The 22,183-nt window shown below is 46.8% G+C and overlaps 1 protein-coding gene across 1 annotated transcript in view; it reads right to left on the reverse strand.

Moving 5' to 3' along the window:
• Positions 1 to 1,748: 1,748 nt before the first annotated feature.
• Positions 1,749 to 22,183, reverse strand: part of DEPDC5 (DEP domain containing 5, GATOR1 subcomplex subunit) — a 108,507-nt gene continuing 88,072 nt past the window's right edge. Inside the window, exons 37-43 of the mRNA XM_069497429.1 lie at positions 21,364 to 21,472; positions 19,839 to 20,066; positions 12,675 to 12,844; positions 9,331 to 9,502; positions 6,692 to 6,752; positions 2,682 to 2,764; positions 1,749 to 2,510 (exon numbers count right to left, since the gene is read on the reverse strand). Coding sequence (XP_069353530.1) covers positions 2,218 to 2,510; positions 2,682 to 2,764; positions 6,692 to 6,752; positions 9,331 to 9,502; positions 12,675 to 12,844; positions 19,839 to 20,066; positions 21,364 to 21,472 — 1,116 coding nt within the window. The 3' untranslated portion in view covers positions 1,749 to 2,217. The remainder of the gene's footprint in view (positions 2,511 to 2,681; positions 2,765 to 6,691; positions 6,753 to 9,330; positions 9,503 to 12,674; positions 12,845 to 19,838; positions 20,067 to 21,363; positions 21,473 to 22,183) is intronic.

Raw genomic sequence — 22,183 nt, forward strand, 5'->3', positions numbered from 1 at the left:
CAGGGATGGAGGAAGGTGGGCAGGACTGAGCCAGGTGGGAAGACCAGATGATGGCGCAGGAGGGAGGCACTGAGTTCAGCTTGGACAAGTGGGTGGAAGAAGGTGCCCACCAGGGAGAGAAGGACTGCAGGGGAGCAGGCAGCAGGGGGACGGGGGCTCAAGGGCAGGCAAGCTTCAGGTCCAGCTCTGCCAAGTGAGTGACCCAGCATCCTCACTCTTCAGCTGCCCTTTCTGCCGAATCATTCTCTGGGCCTTCTCCTGGGCAACTGCAGGGGCAATTGTTGCCTTACACATAGGATGCTGAGGATCGCAGGCTGCCATGTCTAGCATCACTCAGGAATCTGGCTGGGGAGCACAGTGAAGACTCCTGTCCGCATAGTGAGAGCAGCCATTTGTTTACTGCCTTCTCGTTAGGAAGTCCTTTCCTATACATCTGTCCGTTGATCCTCCAGCCGCCATGGGAGATAGCATCCCATTTTATAGATGAGGGCACTGGCACTGAGAGAGAAGCAATGGTTCGTCTGAGAGAAGGTCGGGTGAAAAATGAAAGGAAAATGGTTTTTTATCAAAGACCTGCTCTGTGCCAGGAATCAACCAGTGCATTTTTACATGTGTACATAAACAAATCTATTCTCTCAAAATCTCTACATGCAGCATCAATAGCAGCATTTTCAGAGTTTTAAATAAGTTCAAGCCACCAAAGAGTTCTGCTAAGTAACTAAGAAGCCCTACTGGAGAGGTGGAAATTCAGATGTAACACCCAGTGCCCAGCTCTGGAGTCCAGAGTTCATGCACTCTATAAATTTAGTTAACAACCATTTCTCCAACATCTACTATTATGCTGCACACTTAGGAACAAAAAGATGAACAAAATGGAGATGCTTCTGCCTGGTACAGTGTAAACATCAAGCACCAGGTTGAAGTACAAGGTGCTCTGGAGAAGTGACATTTGCACTAAGAGTTGATAGATGACGACCACCAGGATTTAGGGAGACAGGGCGAGTGTGGAGAGAAGGCGTGTTTTGGGCAGATGGAGCAGCATGTGCAAAGGATCTGAGTCGGTACAGAGTTTCAAAGTCAGGGACTGCACGACGGCCAGCGTGGCTGTAGAAACAGCCCACGGAGCCAGACTGTGCAGGGCCATGTGGGCCACATCTAAGATTTTTGAAGCTCAAGTCACCAAGGAGTTCTGATGAAGTACTGGGCATAATCACAGCTGTTTTTGAGCAAGTGGCAGTAACTATCAGGTGCTTCCCTTTGGCCCGTGGCCCCCTGCCTACCCCTGTGCAGGTTAGGGAAGGGCACTGAGGTTGAGGCAAATGCTGAGTCTTATCTCAATACACAATGAGACCTAAACCTACGTTAGAGTCCAGAGAGGCTTCCCTTTGATTTTTCTCAGAATGCCATGATGTCTGTGTCCCAGAGCTGGGCTCACCCATTCATCAAGATTCACTCCGACAGCATGAGCCTAGTTACCTTGTATGTTGTACTGCCTGCTTACTAGTCCTGACCAAATCTATCCTTGCTCCTGGCCCAAGAGCCTGTGAAAAGAAATCGCTCGGTAAATCCACAGCCAGACTCCAAGCCAGTGAATTCCTAAGCCCTGTCACTGTCTGTGGCTACCACACTGACCACCATGGCCCTGACCACCGGGCACGACTGCCCAGCCCAGGATGGGACCGCTGCTGTTGGCAACCGGGCTGGGGACAGAGATGCTGCACGTGGAGTTTTATTTGCTTCTGGTATGTACAGGTATGTACAGTTGGTATGAAGTCTATGGTACATTATTTCGTAAGATTATCTTACACCCTGGCACACTCCTGGGCAGAAAGCAGCAGATTCTGCTCCGAATATCTCATGGATGGTGAAGGAAAAGGACGCTAACAGGAGCCACCCCCTTCTGAGGACATTCATGGGGGCCGCCTGCCCCCCTTGCCAGACACTGAAGCCCTCCCACGGACAATCTGTGCCTCCCACCTCCTCTGGGCGCTTGCTGATGGGATTTGGGTGGTGACAGCAGCAGCTGCTTCCAAAGTCTTTCTCCTCCAGTGGAACAACGCTTGTTGGGGGGCCAAAAAGGAGCAATGGCCCCCACTCACCAATGGACACCTGACGCCTAGAGACTGACTGGAATCTTCCGCCCTGGGTTTGAGGGTAGCAGCTAGCTCCGCTGCCCCTAGCATGGGCACAGCCTTCTAATCCCGCCGCAGCCTGGGCTCATGGGGCGCTGGCGTGCATCTTCTCCAGGCAGCTCGTCCAGAACGTGACCAGCCGGTTGTCACGGTTGATGCAGAAGTCTGTGAAGTCCTTCAGCAGCCGATCGGCAAACTTCTCATCCCCCGTGGCACTGGAGCGCCACGTCTTGGTCAGCATGGTGTTGTAGGCCCAGTTGTAGCCAACCCGCTCCTCGCAGAACATGTTCTGGTTGGTGGAGCTGGTGGAGTTCCGCCGCCGCCGCTGCTGCCCTGAGAACTTGCGCTTGGAGTAGGGCAGCTGCAGAAACACTGTCCCTGGAGAGAAAGGAGGGCACCCGTGTCACAGCCACTAGGAGGGCACCTGGAGCCAGCTGAGGTGGTTCCGTGGCCACAAGCTCAGTGCAAGGGAAGGGACCTCCGTGAACAGGGCCAGGGCCCTCAGGGCTCCCGCTCCCACCACAGGGGCCCACCTGCCCAGCTCCTCACCTGTAACATGGATGTACTGAGGCTTGTTCTCAGCAGGGAAGTTAAAGGCAGAGGCAGAATATTTATCTTGTACAAACCCAAACCTAAGGGAAGGACAGGAAGACACACTGATCAGGGCCTTCCCAGCCAAGGGGACAAAAGGAAAGAATGTGGCAAATAGGACTCACTGACATCCTGAGATAAAGAGATCTGGAAAGATCTCCTTCAACATGGAACATGCAGGCTGCCTTTTTTTTTGAGACAGAATCTTGCTCTGTTGTCCAGGCCAGAGTGCAGTGGCATCACAGCTCACTGCAACCTCAAACTCCTGGGCTCAAGCGATCCTCCTGCCTCAACCCCCTGAGTAGCTGGGACTACAGGCACACCACTACTGTACCTGGCAAATTTTTAAATTTTTTTTGTAGAGACAGGGTCTTGCTATGTTGCTCAGGCTGGTCTAGAACTCCTGAACTCAAGTGATCCTTCTGCCTCATCCTCCCAAAGTGTCGGGATTACAGGCATGAGCCACTGTGCAAAAATAAGGCTGCTTATTTTTGTCCCTGCTGCTTTCTAACCTCTACCCCTTCTACCACCATGACTAACCAGACCTCCTTGCACCCAGCCGCCTGTTATCTCTGAGGTCCACTGTGTCACCGTCACCATAGTGAATGAAAGCTCTCCCACCCACTGCACTCTTCACCCAGTCTTTGTCTCTGCTCAGATGCTCCCTCCCTATTGTTTCGTTCCCCAGCCACCCCACCCCCCAGACCTGCCCACTGTCCCTTCTCCCCAACCCCACCCTGGACCTTTGCTCTGCATCTTACTGGAATGTCCCTCATGTCCCAGTTAGCCGCACACTCAAGGGAAGGGTCCTTATCTTAATTCACCCTAGCCATACCTCTCTCCCTTTCTCCACTGTCCTTAGGCTAAGCATGCGGAAGGTTCTCAATAAAGGCCTTGAATTGAAATGGAATGAAGTATCGTAACTGAAGTCCTTTTCTTAAGTAAAGAACACCAATCTGGGCCTCTCTGATTCCCTATGCTCTGGAAACAGTCAGGAGGAGCCATTTTTCATCTATGCCTTGTTCTGTTCCATTTCTCATCTCTGGCTTGTTCTATTCCTGGTTTTTCTATTTCCATAAAATGCATTTATTACAGCTCTACCTGCTAAGAGCTGTAAAGGACGTGGTAACAGATGTGGCTCCTGTCCTCTAAGTCTGAGCGGTTTATGTAACAAACGCAGTGATGTAGGGAGAACTAAAGAAGGTGAAATGCCTATCTCCTTTCCTGGACTGAGTTCCTCAGAAAGGTGCTGTATAAGCTATGTAAGCTTGTACCAGCTTTATAAGCTGCTGAGGCTGGGTGTGGTGGCTCCTGCCTGTAATCTCAGCACTCTGGGAAGCTGAGGCAGGAGGATTGCTTGAGTCCAAGAGTTTAAGACCAGCCTGAGCAACATAGTGAGATTCTGTCTCTACAAAAAAATTTAAAACTTAGCAGGGTGTGGTGGTGCACACCTATATTCCCAGCTACTCAGGAGGGTGAGGCAGGAGGATTGCTTGAGCCCAGGGGTTTGAGGTTGCAGTGACCTATGACGACTCCACTGTACTCTAGCCCAGGCAACAGACCCTGTCTCAAAAAAAAAAAAAAAAAACCCCAAAAACCAAAAAACTGCCAGCTTTATACTGGCATTCCATAATTATTTACCAAAGAATACATGAAATCAAATATGCAAATTAAATGGATAGGCTACTGTGCATCGCAAACTCCCTCCTCATCTATAAGATTTTGCCTTTGCTTCCTTTACTTTCTTTCTTTTTTTTTTTTTTTTTTGAGACAGAGTCTCACTTTGTTGCCTGGCTAGAGTGCAGTGGCGTCATCATAGCTCACTGCAACCTCCAACTCCTGGGCTAAAGCAATCCTCCTGCCTCAGCCTCCCGAGTAGCTGGGACTACAGGAGTGTGCCTCCACAGCCAGCCAAGACGCTAATTTTTTTTAAATGCAATTTAATCACATGGTCTGTGGCCACCTCACTGTCCACTCAGGGAGAATGTAAGCTAGGATTGCAGGTAGAGGGCTTCTGTCCCTGGGAAAGAGATGTATTTTTTTGTTTGTTTTAACCCACTCATTTGCACACTGAGGAAGGGATGTAATAATATCACTCCAATTGCCCAGATGAACATAGAGGAGGAGCGGGGAGCCATAGAAGAGGAAGTTCAGGGAAGATGGGCACTTTTCTAGCTCTTTCTGAGACAGACCTTATGGGTGGGCTGATGTGTCATTTTAGAGCCACATTTCCACTTAAAGCTCCACTCTAAATGAAAGCTACATATTAAACAACTGCTCTAGGCAAAGCACTTTGCTAGGCATTGTAGAAGGAAATAAAAATGCCTTCTAGGGGCCCTCAAATCATTGGAATACATTCAGAGTGTTTTGAAAGAAAGGGAAAGAGGAATTCAGAAAGGAAAAACCTGGGAATTCCTAGTGGAGCAAGATTCTGACAGGTGTGGAACATGGGGGAGTACAGGTGTGGAAGGTAGAGAGATGTAGGTGTAAGGTGGACGGTGTGGAAGGTAGGAAGGGTATAGGTGTAGAAGGTGGGGGGTGTAGGTGTGGAAGGTGGAGGGGTGTAGGGGTGGAAGGTGGAGGGATGTAGGGGTGGAAGATGGAGGATGTAGAGGTCGAAGGTGGAGGATATAGGGGTGGAAGGTGGAGGATGTAGGGGTGGAAGATGGAGGATGTAGGGGTGGACAGTGGAGGGATGTAGGGGTGGAAGGTGGAGGATGTAGGGGTGGAAGGTGGAGGATGTAGGGGTGGAAGGTGGAGGAATGTAGGGGTGGAAGGTGGAGGGATGTAGGGGTGGAAGGTGGAGGGATGTAGGGGTGGAAGGTGGAGGGATGTAGGGGTGGAAGGTGGAGGGATGTAGGTGTGAGGCTTAAGCCTCCTTCTGAGGGGGATCAGGAGGAGGATGCTGTTAAAAAAAAAAAAAAAAAAAAGCAGATTTCACAAATAAAAGTCGCCTCCCAGTGATACCCAGCCAACAAAGCGCACCAAAAGCCTGGTGCTGTACAAGGCAGGCAGCGTAGGAGCTGCTTAGAAACGCGTCCATTAACCAGGGTCTTCCCTAATGATTACTGTCTACTCAGGCAGGGCTCACTAGGTGCATCACTAGGTTCACCAGGAACATGAGAGAACCCTCCCAACAGTCCTTTGAGGGGTGAGAAAATGAAGACTCAGCAGTTTCAGGACTTGCTCGTGGTTCCTCAGCCAGGTGGTGGTGGAGGTGGCAGTGGACCAGGCCCATCTGCTTCCCACATCAAGACATTTCCCACTGACCACTGCACTCCCTACCTTCTGCCCTGAATCTGCACACACACACATCCCTGCCCTTAATGGAAGGAGGAAATGAACTACCCTTGCATTCATTCCATAGCCTTTACTGAGCACCTGATATGACACTGGGGGAAGGTGTAGAGAGGAATACTGAAGCAAGCACAGGAGGCTTTTTTTTCACCATGATTATCATGGAAGTGGCAATCAGACACCAGGGTAGTCATGTTTGGAGACAACAGGGTTTGCTGGACGGGTCTAGGGGGATACAGCTAAGCCTAGGACAGGCTTTCCCTGGCACACATATTAGGTGCCAAGAAATATCTACCGACTCATCTATTGCTTTTTAACTGTTCATTATCTTTTCAACGTATGTCTAGGGGCTCTTGACACATTTGATAATTTTTCATTTCATGTGATCTCTAGGATAGCTTGGCTCACAGTCTTGTTGGAGGCCAAGAAGAGAGTTCTATATTCTCCACTCAACTGGAAGAAGGTGGTCATGTGGTCTGAAAAACAACAGCTTCAGGAAGCAGGGAGGTAGTGCTTATCTCTGAAACCAAGGAGTCCCATTGGAGATAAGTGGCCAATCTGTCATTGGTGGAATAGATCCCTTTCCCCAGGAATAAAACAAACTGAGTTTCACTTTGGTAACTGCCGTTCAAGATAAATGCTGATTACTTCCCTCTTGCTAAGGGACAAACCTGTGTGCAATGGCTTCCTGGAAAAGGTGCATTCGGTCCCAGTATGTTTCTGGCTCAAAGCCTGAAAGGAAAAAATAAATGCTGAGTTGTGATGACAAGGTTTGTAATTCTCTCTGAGGCCAGTCTTCTGCACCCTTCAGTATTCTTGGCAGTTAGGCCCCTGGAGCCTAAGCTCTGCTTCTCCACATCACCTGCTTTACGAAGACCGGCCTCCATTCCAAGGAAAGGAAAGGACAGCTGTGAGTCCAAAGAAAGGATAGCTGTGGGTTCACACATCCCTTCCCCCAAGCTATAGCAGGGTCTAGAAAGGTGATGAGTCCTCAACAGCCAGAGCTCCCAGAATTCAAGATAAGACTCATTCTAATGACTTCCTATGCCAAAAGCTGAACAGACCAGGACATTAAAGTACAAACAGAAGATAAACTTTAAATGCATGTTAGCTGCTTCTAAGGAGCAACAACAACAAAACCTTTACTTTTCTATATTACCAATCTTCCATTTCCCTACAAGGAAAGGTAGTATCACCAGCTCCATGTTAGGGGTGGGGAAAATGAGGCAAATAAATATAAAAAAACATTTTTGACAAGTAATTGGTCGGGGAGGGGAGCAGAGCAGATGAGTCCCCTCCTCCATTACCTACTTTGTTACTCTGGCCTTGCTCCCTCTGCAGAGCTGCTGCTGAGGACCAAGAGTGGAGTGAGGTGGTGGGAGGCTGGGGCAGGCTGTCACCTAGCAACCGGCAACTGAGCCGGGCTGCTCTAGGATGAGGTGCTGATGCTGGGGCAGCAACAACACAGACATCCCAAAGACCAGGGTGCCTGCTACAGCTCTATTACTCTTTCTGCATTTGGAATTTTCTACCATGGGTGGCTCTCTGGATTCTGGGCAACTAAGGAGCAAAACACCAAAAAAAGACTCTGGCTTTAAAAGCAGAAAATATACACACACACAGAGCACAACCTTGTCAGATTTTTAAGATTTTGAAATCCCTGTTATAGGAAGAGGTGAGAACAAGAAGAGAAGAGGCACAGACACAAGAAAATAGATTTTTTAGATTCAAGTACTTATTCTTTTAAACTAGGACCCTTTCTTTGGCTGCAACCATGGCAACCAAGAGAAGACGCTGGTCTTGAAGACCAGGTTACAACCGACAGGGAAAACCAATTCGTACAAAAATGTCCTCGATGCCAACCCTGAGGGCAATGCTGTGCTGTTACAGTGAAGGTGGAAACCCCAAAAGAGTCTGTGGGTGGTGTGAGGGAAGATCTCTCTGTGTTCACGATATAATAAAAACAACAGCACAGGAGCTGCCTGGTCTAAAATTGTCTGATATGAACACCATCATCTGGCATTTCAGGACTGCATAAATGGTCCTCTCTCAGCCACACTGTGAGGTTAAATGAGAATGTGTGTGTGTAAAAGGGGCTTGGTAAGCTCTATGTATCAGGGCTCTACAGCCTCCAGCAAGGAGGGGCTCTGTGGGGCTCACCTGGAGCCCCAACTATCATTTAGAACATTGCATCTATGCAGAAATGCCTTCCAAGATGTAAACAAAGAATATGCAGATGGGCCTTTTGGAAGAAAAGCTGTTCGCACCACAAGAGCAGCCCGTCACATGAAAAGCAGAGGAACACTTGGCCTACCGCACGTCACCCTCTGGGCCAGTTCTCTGCCGCCAATCATGACACAGACTTACAGGGACATGGAAAAAACGTATCTCCCTTACAGCAAAAGTTATTTCCTTCACATTTATAATCTTTATATCCGAGAAACTACAGGGCTGCTGATGTGTCAGCATCAATGCTAGCTTCTCGTTTTAAACAAGATCACCTGTGAACTCATTGAAAGCTTTGAGGAGCTATTTATATGTTCATTCCCAGTGAGCACTTGGGGATAAAAAGCTATGTGCTGTGTGCTGTCCTAAACCTGCCTTCAGGGTTCTAGTGGACTGGGGTTGGGCAACAGGTCTGGGTTGGCCCTGAGTGCTCCCTTTCTGATTGACAACCTGTCCCAGAGGCAAGAGCTCTGATTAGGGTCCTGCTTTCCTTCTCTGAGCCTCCTCCTGTTCTGCTCTGCCTTCCTTAAAGATGTGTGACTTGAGCCACGTGCACTGTTCCAGGGGCTGACATGCCACAGCTTTGCACAAAAGGACACTGTTTCCTATTTTGCTTTCAATGCCCCCTGCCCCCTTTTCAGCCTTTTTGCATGAAACAGCACATTGCAAGTCCCCTGTGACGTTCAAAGCCCCACAGCCCAAACCAGTTAGGCTGGAGCATAGGAAAGGAGAGTGTGGGAGAACACCAGTGTCTCTCATGATTTACAGCATGTCACACCCTCTCCCACCCAGCACTCCCTGCCAAGGCCTTATGATGGCTTTCCTGAGTTGGCAAGGCAGCTCTAGACACTCCCAGTTTAGGAATAAGGAATTCAAGGCCCAGAGACGTTAAGTGATTGATTAGTCTAGGGTTACCCAGCCACTAGGTGAAGAACTAGGATTAGAACCCAGATCCTTTTGGCCCCTCATCAAAAGCCTCTCTCTTGTCCCCAGCCCATGGCGATTAGAAACCCTGAGCAGTGTCCTTGGTGGGGGAGGGGGTCTTATTCGTCGAGACGGAACCTCTGGGGGGAGTATCTCTTACTATCGAACAGGTGCTCGCTGCCCTCCTTGAGCAAGCAGCTGATGTTGAGCGGGATGAAGAGCTGGGCTCGAAGGGGGTCGCCATATAGGTAACTGGGCAGCGCGAAAGGTCCCTCCAAAACCGGGACCAACAAAAAGCCACAGGAGGTAGCTTTCCGATGCCAACCTTGGACCTGGTGGAAAGTGCAGAAACAAAGAGTGTCATCGCTAAGTTCTTTCAGACAACAGAAAATACTTCCCAGGGAGTGAATCCGCCAAAGCGGCAGCATGCATATCGATTGGCTTGTTCATTTATTCATGTCCTCTGGCTCCAAACCGGTCCTGGACAGGAAAAAGCGCAGTTTAACCTCCTGAAGAATACTCGGGAAACTGTGAGCTAAGCACACAGCTCCTGTCATAGCCCAAGCTTCTGCAACTTGGTGTTTCTTTTGGAAGGAACAGACTGGAGAGAGCTGAAACCCCTCCCACTCCAGGGGATGTTGAAAGAAGGTCATGGGGTATAGGTTAAGTCCTTACAATTTTGTCTTTTATCAGGAATTTAGTAAGTCAGCGGCCTTGGGGACACATGTGACCTTCTGGATCCCTGAGTGCAGCCTTTTGACTGAATCTAAATTTTACGGAACAAATCATTAATAAAGTGATTTGTTCTGTGAAGTCTGGATTTGGTTGAGGGGCTGCACTTGGGGATCTGGAGGGCCACATGTGGCCTTGAGGCCATAGGTTCCCCCGCCCCCTCAAATAGGAAAACAATCCACTCAGGCTGGCTGAGAGGAACATGACATAGGGTGGGAGATGACTGTGGTGGCCTCTGGCCAAAAGTGGTAAGTGCTGACCCAACGGAAGGAGAGCCATTCTCCGGCAAACTCCCAAAAGCTGTCTGCCCAAGGACCAAGAACAAAAGTTATTAGGGCCTAAAGACACCCCTCCCAACAGTAACATTTTCTTGGGGAGCAGAGGCCATTTTCTAGTTCTTGAGATAAAGTGAAAGAGACCACTCGTATCTTTTTTCCCAGGAACACTCATAACGACAACAACAACAAGCCAAGATCTCTGACCAGAATAACTCCCAAGGCTTGGTCAACAACCTTTTAATTTTATGTACTAGTTATCTTAATAAAATCTAATTTATAACAAATATGGACATTGCCTTAAAATAATAAATTAACCTACACTATAGTTTTAAAAAGCTTAACAAAGTAATGATAAAGGGATTAGCAGCTTTCAGTGGGTTTTACGTAAATAGACGTGAAAAGTATACTTTTTAAAGACACTTGCTAAATTCCTTTGAGGAAATAAACACCCTTCCTCCTGCCCAACTGTGACAATGCACGTGTGTCTGCGAATGCTGAGGTCGTGTTGTTTTGTGATACGGTTATCTGGAGGGCCTGTAAGGAGAACACTTAAGCCTATTGGGGCAGAGGGCCATCCCCAGTGTCAACCAGCTGGGGAACAGCTAGTGTCCTCTAAGAGCTGAGCAGGATAAGCAGTGGGCTGTCTTTTTTGATTTGGACCTTAAAGATGTTCCCCAGATGAGAGCCTTTCCAAAGGAGGGGTCCTTGAAGATGCTAATGCCACGTGGAGGCAGGCAGAGACCCGGACAAATCTCCTCCCCAGGATACCGTGTCTTGTGGGACAAAACTGAGCCTATGAACTCTGGACACAAACACTTGCCAGCCCAGGCTGTGCTGATTTCTCTTTGGTCATCTCCCAGCTTTTAGTCAGCTCTATTTTGAACTTTCCAGCTGCTCTCAGCTGTGCAATGAGATGCTTGGACTGGTGTCAGAGGGGAGCAGGACTCAGCTGAAGCTATAGAAAAATATCCTTTTTCGCTATATTGGAGAGTGTATAAAAAGGAGTAGGAGACTATAAAGATGGTTAAGGAGAGCTTCTAGAAGATACTGACAGCATGGCTAAGGGGTGGGCACAGAGACTGGGGATGGAGTGGCCAGGACTGGCTTCTTAGTGCAGGAGCAGTGAACGGCCTGATTAGAGAGGTGAGCCAGGACATACCAGGAGGAGGAAGGACAGGCAGGGAGTCCAGTTAAAACAGGGCTTCTCACCCTTAGCACTTGTGACATCTTTGTTGTGGGGGCCTGTCCTGTGCACTGCAGGGTGACGAGCAGCATCTCTGGTCTCTACCCACTCGATGCCAGCAGCACCCTTGCCACCAGCCATTTGTGACAAGCAAAAATGTCTCCAGATATTGCCAAATGCTCCTGGGCAGCAAAATCACCCCTGGTTGAGAATCACTGAGTTTAAAGCAGTGATGTTCATTAACAGGGGATTGGCTAACTATAGTATAAATAAATAATAGAATATTCTGCAGCCCTTAAAAATAATGAGGCAAAACAAAAACAAAAAATCTGTAACAACCAAAAATAAAAAACAACCAAGGCAGATTTATTTCCATGTACTGACACAGAAGACATACAGGTAACAGGAAAAATGCAACATAAATAGTTTGTATCCCATGCTACCATCTCTGTTGCAGAAAAAAAAAGTAACATGGTTTTGTATATACTACATGCATAGAATCTCTCTGGAAGTTTACTTGACAGAGTGGTAGTTGCTTTTAAATGAAAGTCCCAGGGATCGAGGGTGGGAGAGACTTACTTTTCACTCTAGACCAGTGATTCTCAACAAGGAGCAATACTCCCCGTCCCTGGGGACATGTGGCTATATTTGGAGAGATTTTTGGTTACTACAAGCAGAGGGTATGCTACTGGCATTTACTGGGTAGAGGCCAGGGATGCTGCTCAATGTACTATAAGGTACATGACAGCCCTCTCTACAACAGAATTATCTGGCCCCAAATGTCAGTAGTGCCAGGGCTGAGAAACCTTGACCTCACCCTTTTTGACCATTTGAATTTTTTACTATGTTGAAAAATTTTTTTTTTTTTTTTTTTAGAGACAAGGTCTCCCTCTATTGCCCACGCTGAAGTACAGTGGCACAATTATAGCTCACTGTAACCTTGAACTCCTAGGTTCAAGTGATCCTCCTTCCTCAGCCTCCCAGCTTGCTAGGACTATAGGTGTGCACCACCACACCCAGCTAATTTTTTTTAAAAATTTTTTGTAGAGATGGGGTCTTGCTATGTTGTTCAGGCTGGTCTTGAACTCAAGTGATCCTCCCACCTCAGCCTCCCAAAGTGCTAGGATTACAGGTATGAGCCACAGTGCCTGGCCTGTTTAAATTGCTTTAAAAGGCTATTCCAATAGACCAGTTGAATGGTAATAGGAGCCTGAACTAAAAAACAAAAGCAACATGAATCTCTACTAAGCGTTCCCCATTCCCCTCTGGGAGGTGAGCCAAAGGCGCGGCCACACGCATGAAGGTTCTCACCATCTCAAAGAGTACCGCGGCGGTCACTGCCATCCAGTGCAGCTTGATCTCGAAGGCTGCATTCAGGGAGAAGTTGCCGTGGTAGTAACAGCTGCACCACTCCAGCCGGTCTGTGCGGTTATTCACATCGACGTCTAGGGTCACAGTCCTCTGCTCTGGGACAGTGGCAGCTAGGTCAGCACCGCAGGAGGGGCCCCAAGAGAGGGAAAAGGAGGAGTGGGATGAGGAGGAAGAACAAAAAACTAAGCATCCAGATATGAAACTGTAGAAGTGTCTTCCAAAAAAATCACAGATTCTAGACGTTTCCTGGAAATCATCTAGTCCAGGGATCAGCAAACTTTTTCTGTAAAGGGCTAGATAAATAATTTAGGTTTTGTGGGCCATATACTATCTGTCATAACTATGCAACTCTGTCATTATAGTACAAAAGCAGCCATAAATATTACATAATGCATGGGCTCAGCTGTGTCCCAGTGAAACTTTATTTACAAAAACATGGATTTTTAGGGCAGTGAAACTATTCTGTATGACTATTAATATGTCACCATACATTTGTCCAAACCTACAGAATGTATAACACCAAGGGTGAACCCTAATGTAAACCATGGACTTTGGGTGATAATGATGTATCAATGTAGGTTCGTGGATTATAATAAATGTACCACTTCGGCAGGGGATGCTGGTAGTGGGGGAGGCTGGGTGTGGGGTGGGGGCAGGGGATATATGGGAATTTTCTGCTCAATTTTCCTATGAACCCAAACTGCTCTAAAAAAATAAAGTCTATTATAAAACAAACAAACAAATGGTAGGCCAGATTTGGCCAGTGAAGCTGTAGTTTGTCTACCACAGTCTAATCCAACCCCTTTATTTATAGAGGAGAAAACGACAGCCCAAGGAGAAGAGATGCCTTGCTGAAGATCAAAGAGTCAGAACCTCAGCCAGGCTGAACCCCAGATCTTTTGACTTCAGCGGCCTACAGAGGACACAATAGGGCAAACAGCCCAGACGACAGTGAGAAGGAAGTCTTGCTTTTTTGGTTTTAACCTGAGAAGACAACAGTTCCATAATTTTCATTTTCTAAAAAAAATGAAACCTTATAATGAAGCTTAACACCTTGTTCCATTGTTTATGTGCTACTCAAGGACTCCGGGTGAGCATCACACTTGCTCATCCTATTGGTATCTGGGTGGGATTCCGGCTCAGAAATCTTACTCAAACCAAGATAGGGATATTTTAGAGATGTATCAGATAATCAAGTTCCTGAGCAGAATAAAGACCTGAAATGGGCTCAGAAGTAAAGAAAAGGTCAGGGCTGTGCTCTGCCTGGCTAGGCATTGTCAGACCTATGGTTTCTATAAACTATTATTCCCCCTTCCCTTCGTGAATTAAATGGTTTTTCTTTATCTGAAGCAGTCAGCTTAGTTCTGGGTTCTGCAGGTAGAAGCCTTGAGTGGCTTTTATCACTGACAAGGATAAACAGATCTTGAGTCAGCAATTTTAATGAGCTACCGTTGGGGGGTGGGGGAGCTACAGCCAGGTCACATGGCACTTGAGCAAACTGATATTCCGCTGCCAGGTATACCACTTAGCACTATCTCAAAACGAGAACATGCAAATGGGAAAAGTTCTTGACTTGGAGTCAGAAGATCTAAGCCCTGCTGTTTACTAGCGGTGTCTCTCTGAGAACATGCTTCACCTCTCCTGGTTTATCCTTGACTGCAAACTGAGATGTCCCAGGCCAGCTGCTTCATAGAAAGGATAAGGAGCAAGTGAAACAAAAATGACAAAGGAGTCGAGAAGGGAGTGAAGATTCCCTCTCTTGCCTTCTCCTCTAGCTACCTTACTCATACCTCTCCTCTTTTCCTTCTGTTCTTGCTATTCTTTTCTCCCAGTTTAAGCCATAAGCTCACCAATGCCCAATCCAAGGCCTGTCCATGACTCCCACAGACACTGCTTGGGCTGTCTGTGATACTTAAGGCTGAAGAATTTGGTCGTTCTCATCAAAACTAGATTCTGTTTCTGCTTCATGATCCTGACTCATGACACTGCCAGAACAACCCTTTACCTAACAGCCCAACCCAAAGAAAGAAAGTTTTGCTCTCTAGTCTTAGACAGTGTATTTCTCCCCAGGGGAAAAGTCCATGTCACAAAAACAAGGATACTCAATAAACACCAGCAGCGACCTCGTACATCTCTTCTCTCCCATCTGGCATGTTAAGTTCTGAACAGGCTTGTCTGAGGAAGCCCATGGAAGTATACTGTTTAGCCAAGTGGTTACAGGCTCAAGATAGCACTGGCTTTGTACTTCAGGGGTTACATTTGATGGAACAGATGCTTCTAGCAGGATTACGATGTTAACAAAAGTGTGAGCCCAGCTGAGTTGCAGCTTTCAGTGAGTTCAGTGAATTATTACTTAAGTACCACCAGAACGAATTTATTCGCCCTAGAGACAGAGAGATACAGCAAGCCCAAAGGAGGAGAAGGCTGAGCCTCCTTCACCCAGGTCATAGCTAGAGGGTATTAACAACCTGGGGAGGGAATCAGTGTCAGTGGAGGAGAAAGAACGCAATTCTAAGAAAAGGACTGACACTCTGTGTAACAACCAGAGCTGTCCAAGAATGGAACAAGCAGTCTCACAAGTGAGTGCTGTGTCAGTGGGGGTTTTCAAAGAGAAGCTGGCTCCCCGCTTACTAGGAGGGAAACACCCAAGTATCAGGGCTTGGACAGAGATGCTCTACAGGCCCTTCTGAACGGAAGATGCAGTGGGCCATCAAGAAAAGGCTGAGAAGAACAACAAATGTCAGAGTTCTTAAGGGAATGTGAGAGGTCTTAAGGGACATGGTCCGCTTCTCCCAGAGCCTCAGATGCTCTTGCTGCTTCCTGGATCAGTGGCACAGGATGACAGGGATGGGGACGTGGGAGCCACCACGAGTGAAGCCAGAGAGGGCCCTGTGCCAATGCCAGGCACTTCAAAATAGGTTTCCACTGCTAACCTCTGACTGAGAATCAGAGTGTTTAAAAAGGAACATGTCAAAACAAACAAACAAAAAGGACAGGTAACAAATGATACACAGGCCTTCCTCCCCCTATAAATTATTCTAATGTTCTTCCCCACTGAGGAAAAGCCCAAACACTGAAGACAGCCGAATTTAAAAACAACAGATTTCTCTCACTTAAGTAAATAACACAGTATATTCTAACCTGAAAAAAAAAAAAATGCCGGGAAGAAACATCTCATTTGCTAACACAAAGGTCTGAGAGCTGTTATGGGATAGAACTAGCTACAAGAAGGCCACGTTGGGTTTAGAAAGAAAAGAAACTTGTTTCTTTTGGGAAGGGTGATGGGCAAGGAGGCTGATAGAGTGAAATTCCTCTGTAACAACCGAGGAAGCCATTAAAAAGTTAATAAAGGGATGTTTTCCCAGAAAACATGCACACACACAAAATTCTTCCTAGTTTCAGATTCATTAACACCTTAAAGCTATACACAGAACCCAGGTGAAGAACACCTATTTAATAAACTACCTGCTGTAGACGTAAGTCCACTTCTTTCCTGTTCTCCCTTCACTTTGCTATATGCTGCTCCTCCTTAAGCACTAACAACCAAGGCTAACCTGAGACGATCTCAATCTCACACTGCGCTGAAGACTATGAAAGTCACGAGAGGGTTTTATCAGCCTGCAGGAGAAGACAACTTTGGAAATGAAGATGTTCACATAGAAATTGTGAAGATAGCCTTTAGAACCACAACGATGATGCATAGGTGACAAAACCTAAAGCATTCTCCAGAAGCAGTAACTCTAACCAAGGAGTAAGTACAAAAAATGGGCTGGGACTGTGTACATGCCTCCATGACGTGGCTTGTCCATTCACCGTGTGGGGACTGTGCACATGCCTAGGTGATGGGCAGTTCGTCTGTTCCCAGGCTGTTAGCATTTTTTTTTTCTTTTTTCCTCACAAGTCTCTGGGTACTAGCTGTTAGCATTTTTAACTACTGAAGATGAAGAGCAGAACTACTGCCTTTCTGACAATTGGACAATTGATTGCTTAGAGTCAGAAGGTTTGCTGACTGCAGACCTAATGCTCCAAATTTGATTTTCCCCAATTCTGCCAAACAACATTCATTCATATTTTTTCATACATTCGACAAATATTTATTGAAGCCATGTGTCAAGTACTATCCTAGGTGCTGGGATAGAGTGAGGTGGGAGAAGCAGAACAGAAAGATGGCAAGATTAATTGGTTGTAGGTCCTGGTGGGGGTCAAAGAGTTGGAGTTGGGACTGGAGGGAGTGTGCTAGAAGAACCAGTGGGATGGCACAGAGGGGAAGAAAAGCCACACTAACAGAGCTGCAGTTCTGTAGCAAGGACCTGGGACCCAAGTGTCCTTTCCTTCAACACTAAGGGCAGGAGTCACCCCTGGACCTGGGATATCATACAAAGTCCTGACAGGCTTTGACTTTTGTCTTCCTGAGGCTGAAGTACAGCATGGTTAGAGCTCAGGCTTCAGGGCCAGGCAGTCCTGAGAGTAAACTCCAGCTCCAGCACTCAGTAGATGCAGAGCCTTGGGCAAATTATTAAATACTTCACCTTTCTAAGCATCATAGGTTCCTGAACTCAAAAAAGCATAAATCTATCACAAGACTCAGATGAAGATTAAATGAGACAATTTTCTGCTCGGTACGGTGTCTGACACATACATGATCTAGAAATCATGGCATTAATGTTGTTGTTGCCACTGCACCACATCAGGTAGGGATGAAGCGACCACAACCACTAGCGCTGAAAGCACAAGAGTTGCCCAGGGGCCAGGACGGAGCAGAGAACAGCATTTCCTTCCAACACCACAGCACCAGTGCTGACCATTCATTCTACCCCCAAGCTCTGAAAACACACCCATATTACACATCAACCTCACACCTCCTTAGGGAGTTACCGATGAGCTTCAAAGCCTCTCAGGTTTTGCTGAGCTCTCTAATTTTGGCTCCTATTGGAATTCTTCCTTTTAAGACAGTGGTTCTCAACTGGGGCAATTTTACAACCTCCTGGGGACATGTGGCAATGTCACACTGCAGTGTGCTACTGGCATCTAGTAGGTAGAGGCCGGGGATGCTGCTAAAATCCTACAATGCACAGAACAGCCCCCCACAACAAAGAATGATCTGGCTCAAAATGTCTGCACTGCCGAGGTTGAGAAATTCTGCTCTAAGGTTTTGTACACTCTGCAGGAGAAGAGTCATATTAAAATAATTTCTTTTACTGAAGACTTTCAAGGAAAGGGAGAATTATAGTTACCTCCCCACCTTAAAGGACTAAAACTTAAAAGATTTTGCAAAACATTCTGCTAAAATGTGTTAGTACCCCTGCTGCCATTAGATGCCCCTAAGCCTCTCCCTCTGATCTGGAGTTATTAGTGAGGGACCTATAACCAAACTGGTAAGACCTCAGTAAATAGGCTGTATGTGCTGGCCAAGGGTCTTTCCCCACAAGGAGATGACACTTGGACTCGCAGCATTTATGTGGGTTCTTCAGAAACCTTTTTGCTTCCTTCAGCTCTCAGATAAACACAGTGTCACTGTACATGATCCGATATTTATTTAAAGTAACTCATTGTATCCTTGTCTCACAAAATGACCTCAGAGAGAGCGGTAGGGTTGACTTTTCAACTCTCTCTTTAGTATATATCTGAAAGCACCTAGCTTTCGGGCATTGCTTCTTGCTCCTCAGAGAAGATGAAAATCCTTAGCTTTAAAATGTGGCTACTAAAAATAAGGTCGATTTAGTGGGGAAAATGGTTGTAAAGCTTGGTTTCTTGAGAAGCTTCCCATATGCAATCCAGTGCTATAAATCAATAACGCTGTACTTATCGAGTTCGTGTGCTTATTATATTTGCAATAGGTTTTCCTGACTCCACCTTCATTGTTAAGAGTATTACTTTTTGCTTCCCACTGGTATCAGGGTACCCGCCCTTTTATTTGCTGTTTCTAGCAGGCCCTTCGTGGCACAAAATGCACGAACTTGCTGCTCACTATTCCAGGTGCTCAAAGGTCTTTGGTCTCAAGCCCTTGGTGGTGCTCTAGGTGGTTTAGGCTGCTGAAAGTGAGCACCCCAGGATAACAGGGAGTATGTGGTTTCCAAGACCTCATGGAGGTAGAGAGTTAGAAATGCAATAAAAGGGAGAAGGGCAAGTCACGACTGCCTGGGCGAAAGGAGGAAGAGCTGCCCTTTTCAGGGTTCCACCCTATCCTCCACCCCTTCACTTCTCACACACCGCCCTAAGTGACGCTGGGGTGAGGATATAAGGGGAGGTCACAGCCACTCCCAGGTCCAAGTGAGGCTCTGGAAGCTGTAATGACTATTAACATTTTCATCTCCCAACTAGATAAGAATTCCAATTAGCTGGGCATTCATAGGCAAACGAAGCAGAATTTGGAATTTCACTGGAGGTTGGTCTACGTTATGTTTGCTTCCTTCCGCCAAAGGGTTTTCGGGATCTCTCCGACCTGCCCTTGAGATAAATCCCACGGTGCTTTGCCCATGGCCTGTATTTTCTTAAGACACTCACATTTCAATCCATCAGTCCTTCGGGGTTCCCCAGGGCAGACTTCCCCATTTCCTATCAGAGGTCACACCATCTTTCAACAGGCAGGTATTCACCCCATCTTAGAGCTCAGAACCATGGGAAGGACAGGAAGAGTTCCAGTTTACAACCCTGGACGTGGTGAGCACATTGGGAAGGAAGGGAGGAGGGGAGGTTCCTGCTCAGGACGAATGTCTGGAATGGATGACCTTTTAGGTTCCCTCATCTTCTGACATCCTAAGATGCTACAGTTCTAGGAAAGGCCTCTGGCAGGAACTAAATATCTGCAATGGGCACCAGCTCACATCCCCTGTATCCTGAATGCCTCTTGGGGAAAGTGGCCACAATTTTTTCTTTCCTATCCGAGCAGTTCTGGCAGCATGCTCTGACGTGAGAGGTGCTAAATACTGTTGGTTGGGATAATAATGAAGCCACTTGGCCGGTGGAAGTTCGCACAGGAGCCCACGGTGCTGACAGCCACAGCGGCTCTAATCCCAGTTCATGTGGTATCATTCCCTTGGCTGCCGCCACCCTCCCCCAGCCACCCACCAGCATATCCAGACCTTGTCCAGATCAGGCATCTACCTAAAAGCGCGGCCGCCTGGCTCCGTCCTCCAAAGCTGCGGCTAAAGGAGCTGTGCCTGCTTGCATAGGAGGCTGGCCGGCTCGGCAGCCAGGGCAGGAGGAAGGCAGGAATCTCGGAGTGCAGGAGCTCTTCTGCCACAAAGGCTACCTCAAACCACTTACGCTGGAAGCTGGCGAAGTCGTCTACCCCTGCTGTGTGCCAGGAGGCGGCGGGCTGCTGCATGGCCACTGGGAAAGGCAGAGGGGAGAAGGAGGAGTGCTCAGCACAAATGCTTATTCTCTTACTGATGTATGTCCCAGCCTGATGAGCCTTGAAAACATACATGAAGTAAAGGGAGCCAGACACAAAAGGCCACATGGTGTATGATGCCATTTATATGAGAAGTCCTGAATGGGCTAATCTTTGAGATAGAAAGCACATTAGTGGATGTGGGGGAGGGAGGAGAAGGAGCTGGGGGGTGACTGCTAATGGGTATAGGGTTTCCTTTTGGGTGATGGAAATGGTCTGGAACCAGATCGAGGTGATGGTTGGTGAATGTACTAATTGCCTCTGAACTGTTCATTTTCAAATGGTTAATTTTATGTTACAGGAACTTTACTTCAACTTAAAAAATATTTTATCCTCAGTTTCATATCTTTCATTTGAGAGTATATAATGGTAACCTGGTATTTTTCAACTGGAAGGTAAAATAGGTATCTACTGGTCAAACTCAGACTTTAAGGGAAAAAGTGTTGATGGACATACTAATGGCTACAAGAAAAAAAAAAAAAAAAACCCACACAGGTCCACTTTCAATATGTCCTTAGACAGCACAGTGAGTGGCACTAGCTACTTCATCTCAGATATGATTCCTTAAGCCCGGAGATGGAGAAGCCATTTGCCTACAGAATGCATGTCACTTCCAGCCAAGGTCCCCATGTGCTCTGGGTACACTAGAGACACTGGTCTGAATCCTGGGTGCCTCCAGAGTTATGTGAGCCAGCTCTGACCATGCTAGAAATTGCTCCCCTCTGGGAATTACTTTTTCTCATTAAAAAAAAAAAAAAAAAAAACCTAAAATATATCTGGGAAAACTTGCTAGGATTTGATAGTCTTCCAGGGGAAAGGAATGGAGTCTGGAGACCCAGCAAGTGAAAACAGCTATTAATCACAGACTGGAGCCGCTCATGTTATAACCAGAACCACCTGTACAGAGTTGGGGGTGGAAGTGAGGGCTGGGGTGTTATAATTAAAAACAGCTACCAAAAAATGACTCGTGGGAATTTCCTCACATCAGGTCCCTTGGCCTCTTTGGGGTTTATCTTCCACCCACAGTGTCCTCACCAAGCACATACTGTAGCTTGAGAAACCTTTGTCACTCTGGCTATACTTAAATTAAATACAAATGCTCAAGGAAGTTGACAGCTCTGACAACTTGGAATACAAAGTCACACACGGAGCTCAAGAAGTACTGTCATGGGAAAGGGCAAGTCACCAGGAAAAATGTCCGCCCCCGTGGGCAACCACATGCGCTTCGGCTCTGACCTCGGTCTGGCTCTTTGTCCACTACTATCTTGTAGAAATAGAAGCCATAGATGAAGTTCCGCCAGGCTTCGCCAGATGCGTGAGTGATGAGCTGCTCTTCCAGCATTTTCTAGGAGAGACATTGAAACACTGAAATTCCTGCAGAGGGACATCTGAAGGCGCAGCCCTCCATCATGCACTGGAGTCAATGGAGTGAAAGGAGCACTAAGGAGACCCTACTCCCCCCCCCCCCCATTAGACATGTGCCTGGTGTAAGTTACGTTATAAAAAGTAGCCTCATATTATATTATCAAATATTTCAAACATGTAGAAAAGCATAAAGAAAATCCAGGTATCCTACTATTCTGCTTTAATAAATTTAACATTTTGTTATACTGACTTAAGATCTTTTTATTAAAAAAAAAAATCATACGGACTCTCCCAAGTCCCATTCCCCTTCTTCTCTCCCCAAAAATAAATGGTTAGTATAATATTCTCATGCACATTTTTAATAATTTTATTATACAGACATGTATGGATAGAAAATGAGGTATTCTTAAGGAATTTTAAATTTTAAATAAACAGCATAATACTACATATCACTTTGTAAATTGGTTTTTCAGTCCACATCATGCTTCTGACATTTATCCATGTTGATACATGTACCTCTAGCTCATTCATTTTAACTGCTGCAGTAGCATTTCATTGTTGTTTTTAGAGACAGGGTCTTGCTTTCTTGCCCAGGCTGGAGTGCAGTGGCGTAATCATAGCTCACTGTAACCTCAAACTCCTGGGCTTAAGTGATCCTCCCACCTCAGCCTCCTGAGTAGATGGAAGTACA

The sequence above is a fragment of the Eulemur rufifrons genome, chromosome 21, assembly GCF_041146395.1.
Source record: "Eulemur rufifrons isolate Redbay chromosome 21, OSU_ERuf_1, whole genome shotgun sequence".
Taxonomy (NCBI): domain Eukaryota; kingdom Metazoa; phylum Chordata; class Mammalia; order Primates; family Lemuridae; genus Eulemur; species Eulemur rufifrons.